The following is a 20,503-nucleotide window of genomic DNA, read 5'->3' as shown; positions in this document are numbered from 1 at the left end:
CGAACTTTTCTCATGTATCAGAAGTAGGTGTGGCCAATATGTTAATATATGACAATATAATATTTTATTTTACTATATATAATTATTATTTAATTGAACGATTATGGTGTAATTACAGTATAATTGTATGGTTGATATGTGAAAAATATATAAATATGAAATATTTTATTTGTTTACCTGCATGTGACGTGACCATTAACCGACGTCAGAGCTGTGAACATGCAAATATGATTCTTCATTATTAAAATATTTTAAAATCTGAGTGGAACTTCAAATAAAAATATATAAGGTGGACATATACATACATATATATATACATATATATATATATATATATATATATATATACATATACATATACATATATATACATATACATATATATATATATATATGTATATATACATATATATACGTATATGTATACATATATAAATATACATATATGTATATATACACATATATATATATATACACACACACACATATATATATACACATATATATACACACATATATATATATATATATATATATATATACACACACACACAAATTTTATAAATATAAATCATTATTTTCCATTAATTAATGTATATTACAAACAGTCTGAAGAAAAAAACAACAAAGACATTATACCAGAGCTGCCCAAGATTTACTTAAGTTTGCAACATTTACACATATATACACATATACACATATGATTATAATGTCTCAAACAATGGCACACAAGTCACTTGTCTTGCAGAAAATTACTGCTGAAACAAACAAAAAATATATATATATATATATATATAAAATAAAACTTTTTTTTTTTTTCAAATGGTAAAAAGGTTACATAAATTATGGCCATGCTTGTTCAACAGTTAAACACCCAAAAAAACCTTAGAAAAAATAAAATTACACAACAAATGCAATAATATACAGTGCAAAAACTTTTTTTAAAAAAAATATGTAGGAAATATATGTAGGAATGGTTACCATTCTTCCGACAAGTCACTGATGTTACAACTGTGGTCATAAACACAATCTTACACATTAGTGTTCCTCAACTATTGTGTCGTTCACAACAGCTGTAATACTGTGGTTATCAAAGGCCTGAAAAGGCCCTGCTGAAACTTCCAGAAAAACCCGGAAAAAGACACTGTGCTTATTCTCCACCTACAAATACTAATGTCAATGTTTACTGTATCCCAAATTAGGGCAGTTCCAATGTGGGAGAACCTGTAAAAATGAAGTAAAGGGAGAAAAAAAACACTTGGAAAAATGTTTTAGAAGTATTAAAACATCTACAGGACATTTAAACAAAAATAAACTGTGCACATTTTAGTAATCCACAAATGTGAACTTCACATCACTCCAAAAGTGACACACAAAGGCAAAAGGGCACTTAAATGTGGTGTTTAAAGTAAAGATAACAGCATGGCGACGTTGATGGGCAGCTCTATTCTTTCATTGGTGTAGGTCATGGATCTGACCCGTTCAGGTGGAGAGAGCAGGAAGGCTGCAGGTCCCACACGCTGCTCCACACAGGTCAAACACAGAATGCCTCCCGCGTCCACACTGTCCATCTGAAACACACACATATTTAATCAATACAGAATGTGAGTTTTAAAACCTACAAGATTAGTTTCAGTTTTCCTTATTGGGTGAACCGTTCCTTTAAAAGACATATGAATGACGGTGCAAAAAGACACTGACATATCTGACGGGGAGTTTGCTCATGCTGAGGACAGATTCTGCCGTGATGTGGTTCTGACAGCCGTCAATGGAGCAGACGAGACTTGGGTCTTTACCCAGCAGAGTGGTGGTCAGCTCTGACCTCAAGAAGTACTCCTGCGAAAGAGGAAGAAGCAGGAATAATAAGAATGCTTCAGTGTAATGATTTCTGGGTGTTCTTTGGATTATAAAAATCAGAATGAATCTGAAATGCATAGAGAGCAATAACTCACCCCAGTGAATGTGAGGATGTTGCTGATGGTCTTCGTGATGTACAGTGCTTTTTTGGCTCGTGTGATCGCCACGTATAACAGGTTCCACTCGTCATCTGGGACATTTGCTGCAGTCAGAGAGTAAAGAATTAGCCATATGCATATCTGGATTTACTTAATTTCTGATTAGTAATATGCACTGCTAAGGACAACGTTAAAGGCGAATTTCGCAGTATTTTGATTTTTTTGCACCCTCAGATTCCAGATTTTCAAAGAGTTGCATCTCGGCCAAATATTAACCATACATCAATGAAAAGCTTATTTATTTAGATGATGCATAAATCTCAATTTCCAAAAATGGTCCCTTATGACTGGTTTTTGTGGTACTGGGTCACATATTTTATAAATTTGATCTCGCTTTGATTTACCAGATGTGCAGATGATAACTTGGCTAAAGCCCAGACAGACTTTGACGCTCAGATACAGAGACTCGGCTTTTTTCCATTATGTGCAACACATTTATTATTACATTATACACACACATACACAGAGTATTCAAGAAAAAGTACACTCCTAAAGAAATGCCACAAACCTGCATTGAAACCACCCACTCTCTGCAGGTTGTGTCGAGCACATGGTACTTTCATGAAGTCGTCTGTTACAACCACTGCGTCAAACTCCAGGCCTTTTGCCTTATGCACCGTACCCAGGATGAAATCTGTCAAAATCAGAGACATAAAGGTAGTCAGTGTGTATGCATACAGTGATTTTACTGCATGCCATCATTGTGTATTTCTCAAAAACAGTGCTTTAGTGCTTTTAGTCTTTAGTCTCACTCACCTGCGTACACTGGGCTCCTCTGGGCCCGATCATAAATACGTTCAACCAGCTCTGGAATGCGTTTGTTGTATTTTTCCACCACGGCCAGCTTGGCCTCCAACTCGCGGTCTTCCGAGGCCGTGGCGTATCCCTTCAGACCTCTGAATCCGCCCATCTTATCTTTGCAGAAACTTCGGATGAAGTAATCCTTGATTACAAGGTTTTCTAAGGAAGAGAAAGAGACGCAAACAAAGCAAACTTTAGAAAAACATCAGTTTCAAAGATCCTAATAACGTAATAATAATCTGATATAGCTTTACCTTTGAGCAGTCCAGTTAGGATATTTGTGACCCTGGACCACAAAACCAGTACTTTGTATGGGTCAAATTTATTATTATTATTATTATTATTATTATGCCAAAAATCATTAGGATATTAAGTAAAGATCATGTTCCATGAAGATATTTAGTAAATTTCCTACCGTAAATATGTTAAAACTTAATTTTTGATTAGTAATATGCATTGCTATGAACTTCATTCAAGTTTAAAGGTGATTTTCTCAATATTTAGATTTTTTTGCACCAAACAGTTGTATCTCTGCCAAATATGGGACTGGTTTTGTTGTCCAGGGTCACAGTGAGACTAAGATCATAAAAGTGCCTTACCATTCTTGCGTTTGTCCTGTGGTTGCATCAGGACCCAGAGATCCATAATTTTGTCCAGTCCAAAGTTTTCAACACCCTGAAATTAGAGGTTGGCATTTTTTAAAAGAAACACTGAGGATGTTTTGCACATCATGTAGCTGTTTTTGACTGAAAGACTGCACTAAACAACAAATTCAGAGACGTGTATGATTCATTCACTTCCAGTTAGCACAAATGTTTAATGTACTCACTCCCACAATGTAGATCTTGCAGCTGGGGTTGGCGTCTGTGAGTCGGACAGCCTCGCTGAAAACGGTGACATTACAGCGGCTCAGAATGGCCACACTCCCTTCCGGCAGCTTCTGTCCCGTCTTCAGATGTTGCAGTGTTTGTGTGTCCTCCCCTCGTACATTCCCTGAAAACATGCACACAGCATTTTTATTATTGCCAGGTTCCTATTTCATAAAATAATAATAATAATTAGAAAAATAACACTACAACAAAAAACATCATGGCTCATCTTAAAACATAATATTTAAATAGTGTTAATAATAAAATATAATTTCTTAAACTTACCTTCCTGATTCCCACCAACCAATATCTGCCTCACTTTTTTACAGCTATCCAATATTGCAGCACCAACATATGCAATTTCAGATCCAAATCTGAAGCTCTGAAAAATATGAACAGTGATATTAGCACATATTTACCCATAAACACGTTAATTACATTGGCAGAATTATGTGTGACCCACTTCCTCTACAAATCTCTTCCTGTGTTTTTGTTTGTACCTGCGTGAGATAGTAGATGTGAGTGTGAGGAACAGCGTGCAATGCATTGACCGCTCCTCTGAAAGTGTAAATCTGTTGATGAGGATCTCCAACCAGGATTTTCCCACAGTTCTGAGACAGCATAATGCCCATGATCACTGGAAACACAAAGACCACAAACAGAGCACAAAATAGGAGCTCATTACTGTCAACAACACATTAGAGACTCTGAAACCACAAATTTCAGCTCATAATACACTTAAAATATATAAAACAAAATTTAATGCACTTAAATTTGGATGAAATTACTAGATTTATTTTAACCTGGTGTGCAGTCTTGGGCTTCGTCAATAAATATGGCATCATATCGGTCCAGCTGTGGTCTCCTTAGCTGCCAGAGTTTGAGGTATCCTGTTTACAAAAATCAAAGGAAATACAACATGAAACACAGATGCAATTTCTAAGAATATATATGAAATATGAAAGCAGATTTTGGATTTGCTTATGGGACTTGCTATAATGACTGAGCGTGAAATGAAAATTAGATGGGAGTTCATGCATTTAAATATCTGACAAATCAAATTTTGCTGATTACCATCATGGGTCATGTTGTACACCCTCTCTTTTCTGGACTTCTGCTCTACCATTTGGTCCCATAACTCCTGTGCGGCACCAGCAAATGCCTGGAGAAGAGATTTATTAATGCAAAAAAGACCCAACTAACTGATTTAATAACCTTTAAAACAACATTCCCAAAAGCACAAGCTGCATTCACTTTACCATTTTTTGGTGCTCATCTGGGTGTTCTGTCTTTCCGTGTGTGTTCTTGTACTCCTGCGGAACATGTTCCGGACCGACATTCTCGTCTACGGACGCCCAGAAATTGTGCAGGGTTTGCGTCACCACTTTAGCATTGACGAATCCTCCGAGTCCTTTAGGCAAGACCCATGCCACATCAAACACTTGCAAATTATTGGACAGCTTCCTCAAGTTTTTATACCTGCATAGGAGAAAAGACACACAGATGATTCTGGTTATAGCTCACTGAAAACATTATTCATTCTATAAAATAGGCGATTGCTTGTTGAATGTTTCTGGCTCATAAATACATTGACAGTATAAGCTGACCTCACTCCGACAGCTCTGAACGCCATTGAATGGATGGTACTGCATTCGACGTTGTGCGGAAATGAGCGCTGAGCTTGCATCGCCACAGATTTGTTGAAGGCCAGGTAGAGGAAGCGCATATGTGGTCTTTGCTGAGCATACTTCACGAGTGTAGTCGTCTTTCCAGTGCCTGCAACAAATAAGAATGACATTACAGGCTACACAAACATTTTGGGAAATATTTAAATGATTTTTCCTCACCTGCAAAAGCCATTATTTTAACAATGTGATGATTCTGGATGTCGTGGTTGAGTATCTGCTGTTGCTCGTGAGTAATTAGCTGTCTGAGAATGAAGATGATGATGATTATTACATTTGTGTCAAATATTACCACTTATTTCACAATTATCATCATATATTATTTGTAACAAATATATATTCAACTGTTCAAAAGTTTGAGGTTCAGTAATACTTTTGAAATGTGCTTTACAGCATTTATTTGATCAAAAATACAGTAAAAACAGAACTATTGCGAATTATTATTACAATTTACAATATCCATTTCTGTTTTTACTGTGTGACAAAACCACTCTTAAACAGCACAGGTATATTTGTAGCAATAGCCAAAAATACATTGTATGGGTCAAAATTATCATTTTTTCTTTTACGCCAGAAATCATTACGATATGTTCCATGAAGATATTTCGTAAATTTCCTACCGTAAATATATCAACAGTTAATTTTTGATTAGTAAAATGCATTGCTAACAACTTCATTTGGATTAAAAGGGAATTTTCTCAATATTTTGATTTTTTTTGCACCCTTAGATTCCAGATGTTTAAATAGTTGCATCTCAGCCAAATATTGTCTTTTCCTAACAAACCATAAAATCAATGGAAATTTTATTTATTCAATTAAAACACTGAACCTTATGACTGGTTTTGTGGTCCAGGGTCACATATTAAATTTTTTTACAAAATACTCAATGACCCAATTTTTGAACTGTAAATAACACACAAGTGCTAAATCAAAATTTGATTCCCACCTGTTGTCTTGCAAGCCTGCAGGAGGAGGAGCGTTTTCCATTAAGTGCAGCACATAGAAGATATTGTAATGCCACCTATATGAATGTATGAATAGTGAAGAATCATTTAGATCAATCCTGAAAATACAAAAAACGTTCTGCAATCTTTGTGTTTGTTTAGCTAATCACAAATCTCCTCTTTTAACTCAGCTGCATTAAGCAAATTTGTGGCCACTTCTCCAACTTATTTTTAACGTCCGGTTCATTAGCCACTATAGGGAAGTAACGAAAAAATAACAACGTGCAGTAAACTGTAAAACAGTCCGCACTACAAACCAGTGAGCTCATAATTAAGATAACACAGTAAAACAGACCGATTTGCAATATCAAGCTGCAAAACGAGCTGTTTTGTGCAGCTAAAAATAGCTGGACACGGATGAGACCGGAAGCCAGAACCATAAAATGTACAAATGGTCACGTCCAGTCTTACAAGAAAAAAAAAGGTGGACAGAAAAAGCACTTTAAACTGGTCTCTCACCTGTTGCTTATGTTAATATTGTTCTTTCTCATGGCCAGGAGCAAAGTCGCCATGGCCCACAGGTACTCAGAGATTCCTCCTGCTGTCAGCAGGCACCCAGATTTCCGCAAGAGAGCTACCAGGTCCAAGACATCTTTTACTCCATCAGCTAAAATCAACATCAGGGACATGGCAGACCAAGGGTTTGGACCCTGTAATACAAGTCAAAAACATCAAAATAAAGTGAAACTGGATGCATATTATAAAGCAGATATAAAAGATATGCACATTGTTGCAACATAAACAAGGGCATTAAGATTTCATTACTTCATCATCCAACATGTCTGGGATTCTGTCTTTGATGCAGGCTTCAGCCTGAGCGTAGAGCCGATGTCCTTTCACACACGTCAACACGTCCTTCACATTCACTCGTTTGCTGTGTTTAAACTGAGACATGTACCTGAGAAAAATGAGAATTTCCACCATAGAATAATATTTAATTATATTGTATATACCATGTTTTGCATTTGAATTCATCCTTGTTTTCTTTTTTTATGCTTTCCCCATTATTTTCTATATCTGTTCACCTTATTTGTGACCCAAGACCACAAAAACAGTCTTACGTTGCATTAGTATATTTGTAGCAATAGCCAACAAATTGTATGGGTTAAAATGATCAATTTTTCTTTTATGCCAAAAATCATTACGATATTAAGTAAAGATCATGTTCCATGAAGATATTTTGTAAATTTTCCACCGTAAATATATGAAAACTTAATTTTTGATTAGTAAAATGCACTGTTAAGAACATTTGCACAACTTTAAAGGTGATTTTTCCTCAATATTTTGATTTTTTTTGCACCTTCAGATTGCAGATCTCGCCCAAATATTGTCCCATCCTAGCAAACCATACATCAATAGAAAGCTTATTTATTCAGATTTTAGATGATGCATAAATCTCAATTTCAAAACATAGACCCATATATGACTGGTTTTGTGGTCCATGGTCACATTTATTCTCTGTATAGTGTATATTGGCTCCATTAGTACTTTGCCAATATTTCAAACGTTATCAGTCTTGCCATTGATGTGCTTTGTTGACTCTAAACTGACCAATCAGCAGATCATTAAACTACAGTTGATCCCCGATGCACAATTGTCACCTAACAGGTTTGACCTTTATCAGCAGCTCAGATGTAGACTTCAAAATAAGCCACAGGTGTGAAAGTGGGGGTTGGGGATCACTTTCTGTTGTGCTTCAAAGCATTTTGTATTCTTACCTCACCATATTGAGAAGACACAGGTCATCCTTGTTGTTAATTTGATTATCATCCAGGATAGACTTCACCTCCTTCAGCGCCTCATTTTGCCGCTTGCGGTATCTGCAGTACAGCTTCTTCCAGGGTAGAAACTAGGGATGAAACCATGACATGTTCACATAGAATTCAGTGTTATTATTAACTTACTATAATGTTTAAAAAGCATCAAAAACACACCTGAGGGTCCATGGCGACAGCCCTCCAGTGATGGCAAACCAGGCTGATGTTTCGATAGAGATCATCTCCTGGAAGGTGCGCGAACACTTCCCTCAGTACCTCTTCTGGCAGATCCTGGAGCTGGCCCTTGGGCACCTCCTGGCCTCCTTGCACTCCCAACAGCCCGTAGTGGGCATCAGGCAGGGCTTCGACCAAATCCTCCTCATCCTCTTCCTTTTTCACAGTAACTTCCATCAGCTCTTCTTCTTTTTTGACCGACGTAGTTCCCACATCAAAGTCTTCATCGAACATATCCTCAGTGATTCCTTCCATGTAGTTCTCCTCGTCTACAGTTTCTTCTTTTAGGATAAGATGCTCCATCGGTTCCTGTTTTACCTCCACTTCTTCCTCCTTCACTGGAGTCTTGGTTCCTTTTTGGGGGCTTGTGCTGATGACTCCAGTGACGGAGAAGAAATCGGTGATGCCCTTCTGTTGCCCCACACCACCTGAGGCTTAAAAGGAAAATGAAAAGGTGTTAAAGTGCAAAAAGGAGCAGAGTGCAGTGATAAATAAATAAAACACCTTGTCTGCTTCTTTTGGTGGGCGTCCTGGGTTGAAGTCCTCGGTTTGGATCCATGTTGCTGAGGTTGACATTAAAAGGCTGTGTGAGAGACCGGTTTCCTGTGCTGCTTTGCACCAGATCATCACATTCTGAGGGCCCCAAGTGCCTGCGTTTGGCCCTTCCTGAAAACACAGACCAAGACCAGGTTTAACAGACAAGGTTTAGACTAGGCCAGGATTAGTCCATAGCTCAAGTAAATTTATAAACATGCCTTAGGAGAGAGGAAAAAAAAAAAAAAAAAAAAAACACATCACAGGTGTGCAATGCATCTTAAGACAAAATAAAGGCACTGACATATTTGAGGATTTATCAGTGCAAGTTTCTTTCAGTTGAAACAGCTCAGAATTACATTTTAGTCTGGGACTAGGCTAAAGCCTTGGGGGTAACTCTCACAAAATCCGAGATAAATGCAAATTTTGACTGCAGCACTGGCGTTCGTGTCCATTTAAAAGCATGTATTCAATCCACTCACAACAAACATGACGTGCAAAGAGAAAAAGCGCAAAACAAACAATGTTATCGTAAATATTAACGTTACCTCTCATGGACGATTCCATGATTTACAAACAACGACACGTCCCCACCGATGTCACAGATTTTTCTTCAGTAGGATGAGTCCATCGAAACAAACACAACAACTTCAGAAGTGGAGATCCATTTTCCGCTCTGCGTCACTACAAGTTAAAAGTTCGAGTGTTACGTCAAAATAAAAGTCTTTTAACGCTCTCTAGAATACTCGATTTTGATTGGACAGACGCAGCATCTAGTGTTCAAATATTTTTGATTATTTAATTTAACCGTTAATTCTGACTGAGCGGCGCAGTAATACATAGTTTCCACAGTAGGCGACGAAAACAGAGTCCTTCTTATGTGAGTGAGTGAATGAATCAAACATAACTGATTCGTTTGGTTTTGTTCAAAACATTGGACACTTTTAAATATTATGTTTCATGTATCAGGTAATTGTCTCTTTACTTTGGTCCTCAGAATTGTCACAGACAGTTATGGTGGACATAAAACGCCTGGATGCTCAAGAGTCTTCAATCTCAACGGTGGAATAACGAACTGGTAAGAGCTAAAGAAACAAGGATGAGACAAAACGTAAACAAGGGAAGGCATACAGATGAAAAAAATAACAAATAAATGTAGTAATATTGCTACAGTGCTCATCTTATATGAAATAATATGCGATCCTGGACCGCAAAACCAGTCGTAAGGGTTCATTTTAAAACTGAGATTTATACATCATGGATAAATAAGCTTTCCATTTATGTATGGTTTGTTAGGATAGAACAATATCGCATTTAAAGTTGTCCAAATAAAGTTAAAAAAAAGTTTTGTTGGCTCCAATACCCTCGTGGTTAGCCACATATAGATACTGCGGGCGTCCCGAGTTCGAACCCTGCTCGTGGACTTTTCCTGGTCCCGCCCCATTCTCTCTTTCTCCCACTTCGCTTTCTGTTTTACCTACACTATCCTATCTAAATAAAGGCATAAAAACTCCAAAAATAAATAAAGTTTTGATATATTTGGTGTAGGAAATTTACAAAATACCTTAATGGAACATGATCTTTACTTACTTTCCTAATGATTTTTGGCATTAAAGAATTAATGGCTATTGCTACAAATATACCCGTGCTACTAACGACTGGTTTTGAGGTCTAGGGTCATATATTTATTTATTTTATTTGTCTGTTTGTTTTTGTCCCCCCCTCTCAAAACCACCTTTCTGTTCTCTGTAGTGTTTAATAAACCAATAGATGGCAGCAGAGAAACAGTGAAACATTTGACTAGAATGAATTGTAAGATTTAAATAATTTCTATATGACTTTATCTATAAATTAAAATAGTTTGTGAATTAACAGCCAAATCTGCAATCAAGGCCAATCAAGGCCAAAAGCCTCATTGGATAGCCAGCTGATAACTGTTGTTTTAGTAAACAATGTACCTAAGAACACCTAGTAGTCACTTTATCGATTGTTTAACTGTAATTTATTAACTATAATTTACCTTGTTGCAAATGAAGGTGTCTCTATTGATGTTACACGTGTTCATTTGGGATTGGGAACGTCCAATGTCCTGTCCAAAAAACCTCAGACGTGGAGCATATGCTTAGGAGAGGGATTTTTGTTCACTGCCCTTATTTGTTTTTATAAGTAAATGATCTTAGTCTGAACCTGGCTGGATTAAAAGAGAGAAAGACTGTGTGTGTGTGTGTGCTTGGCAGTGTTTTTATTTATTTTTAATATAAACTCAATATAAAACAGCCTGTTTTAAATGAAATAATGTTGAAATAAAATGCAGATAGTATCTGAAAACTTAAATACTTAAAAAACTTTAATAAAAGTAAGTACGAAAAGAAAAAAAACTAAAATAAAAAATGAAATAAATAAATATTTCTTTAAATGAACAATGACCCAAAATGAAAATATAAAAATGAAAGTTATTTTAAAATACTAATTAATTCTATAATAGTATAACACTGTTACGGTCTGTAAATATTCAAGGGTGGTTCTGGCTTTTCAAGAATGGCAAACAATACTATCTGCGTCTTTGGGTTGCTCCAAACATCGATCAAAAGCTCTTTTTCTGCACTTGAGCTTCATGCCGTCTTAAAGCCATTCTAAAGATTACACTACAAGACTCTTATGTGTACATGGAGATGCTTTAAGAGATCTAATCCTGAGCTTTTACTAGAAGTGTGATTCAAATGGCAAGCATGCGGCTCTTTTCAGAAAAGTGTGGCATGACGTATTAAGCTACTACAAGTTTATACAAATAAACTCAACACGGGTTTGTTCTGTGTTGTATGTTTAACGTATTATTTGATAAGGCGAGTCTTGAGGAGGCATTCTGCTGTCCGGACATGTAGTGAAAGTTGATTTAGCTGTTTGAACACAAGGACAATGATGTGTTTAGCCTTGTTGCGAGGTGAAAGTCTGTTGTCTGTCTTGACCATGCACTTATAATGAACGGTGACTGAAGCTTTTAAGCTTGAAAAATGATGTGCAGAGCTTGTGTATCACTCTTGAAATATAAAGCCCAAGTCATATGGTCTGGATTTATAGTACTGTTGTGGTCCTCTGTTCCTATTCATTGTAATTGTATGGGAAAGAGTGAATAAGAACTTCTTCTTTCATGTTCCATGGAGGAAAGAAAGCTGTTCAGGTTTGGAAAGACATGAGGGTGAGTAAATGATGACTTTATAGGTAAACTAATCCTTTTAGCCTCCTCCAGCTATGATTAAACAATTAGGGCATAAGTCAAGATGTCTCTGTCTGAACTCACTTCTCATTGAATTTGACATGGTCAAATGATCTGAGTATTTTATTTATCTGAGTAGTCACTGTGTATTTCAGTAAATTTTATAGCTCTGTACAAAAAAATCTTGTAAAATAAATAAATTAATAAATACATAAAAACCTGGAGAAGTCATGGCAACACTGAATATTGATAGGAATAATGGGTGTTCTATAATGTTCTTTTTTCAGTTAATTTAATTTGTTAATTTTTTATTAATTAAAATGAAGCCGAAAACAAATATGGATATTATCAAACTAAAAAAAAAACTACTAAAAAAATTGAATTACTAAAACTAAAACTGAGTTAAAAAATATTTTCTAATTTAATTTTATTTGCTGTATTTTCACGTTTTTTACTGCAGAGTTTATTTTATCATTAAAATAAAAAACAAATAGAAATATTGTCTTGGCAACTAACTGAAATAAAATAAGTGTACACTGAAATACTAAAATTACTAATATATATATTTTCTAAATATTCTAAATTAATTAGATTTAATTCCAGAGTTTACTTTCTCAACAAAATCAATTGAACATATTTTTGTTCATTAAAATGAAGCTGAAATCAAATAAGCCTACAGATATTATATGAAAAACAAACAAAAAAAAAAACTCAAAATAAAAATGTAAATGTTGTCCTGGCAACTAACTGAAATTAAATAAGCTTACAATGAATTAAACTAAAACTGAAACAATAATATATTTTTGAATTTTTGAATTTAATTTAATTTGTTACATTTTCATTATCAACATTTTTGTTAACTGAAATGAAGCTAAAATCAGATATTAATGTTACATGAAAAACCTTTAAAAAATTTAAAAATAGAAATGTTGTCTTTGCAACTAACTGAAATAAATAAAGTTTCTATTGAATTACTCAAATTATACTAAAACTAAAATTGAAAAGAAAAATTAAGATCTCTCTCTCTCTGTTATTTCAGTAATATTAGACATTTTAAACCAAGAAGAAATGTAGGTTCAACATTTAAGATGCTAACATTGTTGACGTGGTACTCAGATTTGTCACATAATTTTTATTAGCCATAAAACAATTCTGCCAGTATTCTTTCAGAGCATCTGTTGTAATTAAACCCAGGTGAAAGTTTTGGCCTTTGTCTAGTTATAACTAAACCATGCTAACATATTCAAAGCCTACCAAAGCTTTCCAACCTATTTTTTGTGAGGGCATTCAATCCAAGAAATAATATTAATGGCTGCCATGTGGCTTTTGGCTCTTTTTGTCATTTTTTCCACATGCTGCTGATGACTGGGAATTCCTGCCGTGTGAAGCTGCACGTATGCAAAACGATTCCAACACTCCGCTCTGCTCTGAATCCTGACGAGGGAATGTGTGAGTGTGAGTGTGTGTGTTTAGAGTCAGGTTCTGCTCAAAGAGCAGAGCTCCTGCTTGGCTAGACTATGACATCATCTTGAAAATGAATGTGTCGTAGCATGCACTCCTCACGACCCTTGAAATGTTAGCGAGCAATTGTCTGTCCCTCTCACATGCCTGTTCCTGTTACACAATATACAACATTTAAATGAGCTTCTGAGGTGTTTTTCTTTTGAAATGGGCTCTTCCAAACACTGTGTAATTCCTGATAAATTTACAAAAAATCTGATGTGTTAAAACAGCAATGCAAATAGTTTAACAGAGCATAGGTGTCTCATAACCTCAACATGAGTGGTGCTAATTTGTCAAATTAATAATAAGCATGGTTAATTAACAATTTAAAAACATTCATTTCTTGGCAGCATGATCAAATGACCAAGAGTCAAGATGTTAAAAACAGTTGCTGATATAATCTCGGAAATGTCAAGTTATGTGCAACCCAGCCAACAAAAATTCTGCTAATGTACACATTAAGTTATTTTCAATAAACATTCATTAAAAAACAAATTCCTCTTGGTTATACAAATGTTAAGGGAACATTACATTTATCATTTTGCAAACATTATGGGATTGCTAGTGTTTGAACGTTCCCTGTAAGATCTAAAACAACATTTAAACATTTAAAGAACGTTTGAGAAAAAAAAAACGTTCCATGAATGATAAATAACATGTAAATAACATTTTGGTGCTACAATTTTGAGAACATTGCTAAAATGTGTACGTTATTGGCAGAACGTTTGTTCTTCAACGTGTTAGTAACCCTAGGGGCGAGACTTCCGGTTCATTAGCCGCTATATGGAATAACAACGAACTAAAGAAGAATAACAACGTGCAGTAAACTGCAAAACTGTTTGCACTACAAACCAGTTTGTTAACAATTAAGATAAGACATTAAAATAATATGGTAAAATACACCAATTTGTAATATCAAGCAGCAAAACGAGCTGTTCATACTGCTAAAAGCTGCCGATGAGACCGGAAGTTAGATCCATAAGATTTCATGTCGGAATTCGAATCTGTGTTCGCGCTGTTATGATATTCAGATATGAATGGCTTCACAAACAGTCTTTTCAACCACAGAGTATTATTTCTGTCTTACAATCATTCATATTATCACAGAAGTACTGAGATAAACGTTTATAGTTCGGATATAAACACGGATATAAATACGGTCTATGGTAGCGATCAAAATACAGTAAACCTTTGCTTCATTTTTGTTTCAAACTGGCGCTTCACGTAACGTTTTATAGAAATAATTCATTCAAATTTAATAAGCATTTTTTGAATAGAAGGAGGCCATTAATATTTTGGCACAGCCTCTAGTAAATTACAGTTTATTTCAAAAGTTGCATACTCCTTGCAGAATATGCAAAATGTTAATTACTTTACCAAAATAAGAGGGATGTGTTTTTAATATTTAATACTGATCTGAATAAGATATTTCACACAAATGACGTTAATAGTCCACAAGAGAAACTAATTGTTTAATTTATAAAAATGACCCTATTTAAAGGTTTACGTACTGTACGCTAAATTCTTAATACTATGTTGTTACCTGAATGATCCACAGCTGTGTTTTTTATTTAGTGATAGTTGTTCATGAGTTCTTTGTTTGTCCTGAACAGTTAAACTGCCTGCTGTTCTTCAGAAAAATCCTTCAGGTCTCACAAAGCATTACTTTATTAAGATCCATCTTTTCACACTGAGGACAACTGAGGGACTCATATTCAACTATTACAGAAGGTTCAAACTCTCACTGATGCTCCAGAAGGGTGTAAGGGGGGGTAAACGTTTGAACAGAATGAACGTGTACATTTTTCTTATTTTGCCTAAATATCATATTTTGTTCATTTGGTACTATCTTTCAGAAGCTACAGAAGATACATATTTCCCAGGAGACAAAATACGTTCAATTTACCCTGATCATTAAATTCCAAAAGTATTCAACCCCTGTGTTTGAACCTCAGGTGTCCTCAGTGTGAAATGATGGATCTCAAAATCATACAGTCTTTGTTGGAAAGTGTTCGAATACACAAAAATGCTGAAAAACCAAAGATGTTGTGTGACATGAAGGATTTTTCTGAAGAACGGCAGGCAGTTTAACGTTTCAGGACAAACAAGGGATTCATGAACAACTATTACTAAACAACAACAAAAACATACTATTATTTTCTCTTGTGGACTATATGTAAACATCTTTTATGTGAAATATCTTATTCAGGTCAGTACAAAATAAAAAATAACATGCATTTTGTATGATCCATCTTAATTTGGTCAAATAATTAACATGTTGCAGATTCTGCAAGGTGTATGTAAACTTTTGACCTCAACTGTACATGTCATTTTGCTTGGTTCAGAATTATGGGGCACTTACCTGTTATTATTACCTGTAATTCTCAGTTTATCTCTACTAGAACATTAGCCAAAGTTCTGAGAACTTTCCTTGCTATCTTGCACAGTGCTTCTTCGCATTTGCACAAAAATACGAAAAAGTTGCTACATACTGTAATTAAAAATGCAAACGTGTATCCTTGTGGTGTTCGTAGTCCTTAAATGGACACTAACATTTTTAAACAGCACAATGGTTTGTGAATGCACTGTTGAGCTCGGACTGTCTGTAATTTATGTTTTAGAACAGGACGTGAAAGTAATGTTAACCACATGCAGTCATTACTTTACTCATAAATCGAAAACTGCAATTCTTAATGTCCATTAGAAAGTCTAGAGGGAAACCCATGTTCATTCTCCTCCAGTTTTTAAAAACGTCTACAGTTTTGCAGCAGCTGAGAGTGACGTCCATTGTCACTGCAAATGCATCAAGACATTGCAAGTGAAATTTGCAATGTTTCTAGTGAAGATAGAAAAGTGAAAAAGAAAGTGCCGAGGTGAAACAGGATTTTGACATTTAAAACCGCAGCGAGTGTGTTTGACTGCTTGTTTGGGCAAGCTTATAGTTTTGCAATGAATGCATGCAAACTCATAATTCCTTTCAGTGCTCTCCCACACACTGTGCCTGAAGATGTTTGCCATTTACCCTCCCATGTTCAGAGATATATGCGTTTCTATTCACAGTGAAGCTTGCGAGATCCTTGCTGAGAAGAGCAGCATATGCTTTGTATGCTGGTGTGCTAGTGATAATAAACCAGTCTGGGACAATTCATTCTGGTTAGGGTTGACATGTTGTTAACAATGAAGTTTTTTTTAAATATGAAGTTAAATGGCTACAATTACCCATTTTATCCTTGGAAATTACAAAAAAATGCATGTTGCAAAATGCAGCATGCTGAATTTATGTTCTGATTACTTTAGTTAAACGAGGCACGTCTATATTTGTCTCTTTTTGTTTGGACACTAAGCTGGTACCACCCTGATTTGGTTAAGTACATATTATAAAAATACATTTGAAAAATATTTGTTCATTTTTTTTAAACAGGCCAGATTCTGTAAATTTCCTTAGCGTATTTTTACCTAGTGCATCTGCTTCTGCATATTTTCCATCCATTTTAAAACGTAAAATATTAAAAATGTTTTTTTTTTTTACTTAAATAAATCTGAAATAAAATAAAATAAAATAAAAACCCGAAAACTAAAACTAAATGAATAAAAATAAAACATAAAAAAATCCAAAATCTAATAAAATGACAAAAGCACATAACAAAATAAACAAAAATTTAAAAAGAAAACATAAAAAAGCTAATTTAATAATTTAAAAAATAATAGTGTGAATAATAATAAAACCTACCAGTCAAAAGTTTTTGAACAGTAAGATTTTAATGTTTTTTAAAGAAGTCTCTTCTGCTCACCAAGCCTGCAATTATTTGATCTGAAGTACAGCAAAAAAACACTACATTTTTGAAATATTTGTACTATTTAAAATAACTGTTTCTATTTGAATATATTTTAAAATCTAATTTATTCCTTTGATTTCAAAGCTGAATTTTTAGCATCATTACTCATTACACAAATGATTCAAAAACAGTAGAATTTTTTAGGCTTCTTTGATGAATAGAAAGTTCATAAGATCAGCATTTATCTGAAATAGAATCTTTTGTAACATTGTAAATGTCCTTTCATCACTTTTGATCAATTTAAAGCATCCTTGCTAAATAAAAGCATTCATTTCTATAATCCCCCCTCCTCCCAAAATAATAATAATAATAAAAAATTAAAAATCTGATCTTTCTATTCATCAAAGAATTCTGAAAAAACAGTTATAAATTTGGATGATAATAATAATAATAATAATAATAATAGTAGTAGTAAATGTTTGTTGAACAGCAAATCAGCATATTAAAATGATTTCTGAAGGATCTTGTGACACTAAAGACTGGAGTAATGATGCTGAAAATGTAGCTTTGATCACAGAAATAAATTATATTTTAAAATATATCCAAATAGAAAACAATTCTTTTAAACAGCAAAAATATTTCACAGTTTTACTGTTTTTGCTGTACTTTGGATCAAATAAATGAGACTTTTTTAAAAAAACTTTAAAAATCTTACTTTTGACTGCTAGTGTAAATAATAATTAAATAAAACCTAATGAACACCTACATTATAGCTGAATAAAAGTAGCATAGACTTTGCCAAATAAAACAAAATATCTTTTTATGAACAATATAATACTTATTATACATAATAGATATTATACTAGGGATGTGCATTACAGTGTTTCTCATAGGAGCGTTTTAAACACTCTCTGTCTGGATCTACTGTGAATCATTGAAAGGTTAAAGGAGGTTAGTTTTCTCTGTAACCTTGAACTTTAGTTCGCTTTGAAGTGCCTCAAGAATTCACCATTTAATCATAACTGGCCATCTTTTATGAGAACATTTGACATGACATCGAAATAGAACTGTATGAATGTAAGTGACGTGTTAAGAATGATGCAATCCCAGCTTGGTATTACCATTGACATTCATGTACTGGGTCCACAGATATGAGAGATACAGTGTCAGATGACAGAAGAATTTGCTCGTATGCAGTTTGTGGACCTACTGCATTTGAAGGACACGGTCAATAACATTGACTGGTTCTGTTTTAAATAAATTAGTGTATTAAAATTTTTGGTTTGGACCCGTAAGTGTGTAATTACAGGCGTTTGGAAATATTTATTCCTCATTATCTGTAATTATACGTCTTTTAGATGCGTCATCGTAAGCAATACTGCTTTGTCAAAGCTGTGGTCACTCCATCGCATGGTCAGCTGATTGGTTTACCCATCTCACGTTGACCTGCTTTTTCTGTCTGCACAGCTGTTAGTTGCGTAGCGCATGTGATAGTTGCCTGGTCATTTATTAATGGCTCTACTAGAAGTTACCTTTTCCAGTCTGAGTGGAAATTTTTGGTCACAGACTTGCAAGGACACTGCCTGTATGAGCAGAAAGGTGCCACTTTTTATTGCATTTTACTGGCTTTTTAACACGAGTGTAATGTTTAACTTGTATCTGATGCCAAGAGGCATAATTGGTTCATTAACACAGTTTTGCGCATTTGGAGACATTGCATAATAAAGTTTGTGAATCTGTGTTTTGTAGTGACAGGAATGTGTTTCAGTGCTCTTTAGATTCATAAAGATAGCTGATAAGCCTGGACAAATATTGCAGACAGACACAGACTTATTTGCAGATAGTTAGTATTCAGTGGTTACGAGTTGCATAACTGCAGTACAAGGTGACTTGAGGACTTGAGTTGTATTGTTTCATTTATTTCATATTATTTAATCATTTTATGGTTATTTAATTAAACATGCACATGCTATTGGTTTGGATGCAGAATCATGGAAAAATGTTTTGGGTTGCCAATATCCTGCACTCTAAAAAATGCTGGGTTATTTTTTTTCTACCCAACCACTGGGTTGAGCCTCTTGGGCTGGTTTTTCCAGTGTTGTGTAGTTTTATGTGTTACCCAGACTTTGGGATAGTGGCTGGGTCAAACTGAAGCAGCTGAAACTATACAATTCTCCAGCTTACAGTCCAAGCGGTGGCTTTTTGCATCCTTTTCTGGAGTGAATGGTTCTCAGTGCCGCCTGGTGCACTTCTTCCACGAAATAAAGGTTTGTATACATTTTATTTCATCTGTTAAGTCTTTACTGTGCTGTAAATGTGACCCTGGACCACAAAACCAGTCTTAAGTAGCACAGGCGTATTTATAGCAGTAGCCAAAAATACATTGTATGTGTCACTATGATTGATTTTTCCTTTAATTATGCATTGCTAAGAACTTCATTTGGACAACTTTCAAGGTGTTTTTTTTCACCTTCAGATTTCAGAATTTCAAATAGTTGTATCTCGGCCAAATATTGTCCTATCCCAACAAACCATACATCAGTGGAAAGCTTATTTATTAACTTTCAGATGATGTATAAATCTCAGTTTCAAAAAATGTACCCTTATGACTGGTTTCGTGGCCCAGGGTCACAAATGATTTTATTTTATCCAACGCAACATACAGGGATGAGACGTCAGTCAGTTAAATGCATCAGCAGCAGTCGTTTCATGATGGAAACGCCTTTTGCCTTGGATAACAAACTGCTTTTATTTGTTATAATACTGAATTAATTTTTTAAAATGGTAAAATATGTTCTATAAGGTCATTACTATTTGTTTATTGGTAGGTTATGGTGTCATTCATTGCATCTTTCAGTTACAGGTGGAACATGAAGCAGCGGTCTGAAATTTGCATCTCCACCGGCAGCCCTTGCACCGGTACAAGAATCGGCCATTTCGATGAAAAGGTATTACAGAGAATGTTACTTTTAAATATTAAATGTGTGTAATATTGTAAAATATGCCCTATTCATCTAAATACATTTAATTCATCTTCTGTTTTTCTCCATAGGTGTTCTTGCTTATTAATAAATATTCGCCTTTTGATTGTTATTGTTGCTTCTAGTAATG

The 20,503-nt window shown here is 34.8% G+C and overlaps 1 protein-coding gene and 1 long non-coding RNA gene across 2 annotated transcripts; one reads left to right on the top strand and one right to left on the bottom strand.

The window, feature by feature from the left end:
• Positions 1-633: 633 nt before the first annotated feature.
• Positions 634-9,583, bottom strand: fbxo18 (F-box DNA helicase 1). The gene is made up of 21 exons (XM_051108525.1): positions 9,448-9,583; positions 8,870-9,031; positions 8,309-8,799; positions 8,093-8,223; positions 7,140-7,272; positions 6,834-7,024; positions 6,317-6,391; positions 5,533-5,615; positions 5,293-5,461; positions 4,945-5,164; positions 4,760-4,847; positions 4,489-4,575; positions 4,186-4,322; positions 3,971-4,067; positions 3,646-3,809; positions 3,416-3,491; positions 2,772-2,975; positions 2,524-2,649; positions 1,953-2,059; positions 1,702-1,836; positions 634-1,571 (listed from the first exon to the last, which is right to left on the bottom strand). Exons 1-21 carry the CDS (start codon positions 9,464-9,466, stop codon positions 1,404-1,406), a joined length of 3,063 nt encoding a protein of 1,020 aa, XP_050964482.1. The 5' UTR covers positions 9,467-9,583; the 3' UTR covers positions 634-1,403.
• Positions 9,584-18,837: 9,254 nt separating this feature from the next.
• LOC127164551 (uncharacterized) lies at positions 18,838-20,485 on the top strand. Its single transcript, XR_007827677.1, has 4 exons — positions 18,838-18,991; positions 19,572-19,659; positions 20,250-20,340; positions 20,445-20,485. It is a non-coding gene; the product is annotated as an uncharacterized LOC127164551 (long non-coding RNA).
• The last annotated feature ends 18 nt before the right edge of the window (positions 20,486-20,503 follow it).

This window comes from Labeo rohita, chromosome 4 (genome assembly GCF_022985175.1).
Source record: "Labeo rohita strain BAU-BD-2019 chromosome 4, IGBB_LRoh.1.0, whole genome shotgun sequence".
Taxonomy (NCBI): Eukaryota; Metazoa; Chordata; class Actinopteri; order Cypriniformes; family Cyprinidae; genus Labeo; species Labeo rohita.
This window is presented reverse-complemented; position numbering and strand designations above follow the sequence as displayed.

What these genes read in the sequence shown, in the direction of transcription:
- fbxo18 (XM_051108525.1), bottom strand. An exon ending in TTCAGAGCTGTCGGAGTGAG is followed by an intron (nt 5,165 to 5,292) that starts GTCAGCTTATAC and finishes TCTCCTATGCAG; the next exon opens with GTATAAAAACTTGAGGAAGC. An exon ending in GCAAACTCCCCGTCAGATAT is followed by an intron (nt 1,572 to 1,701) that starts GTCAGTGTCTTT and finishes TGTGTGTTTCAG; the next exon opens with ATGGACAGTGTGGACGCGGG.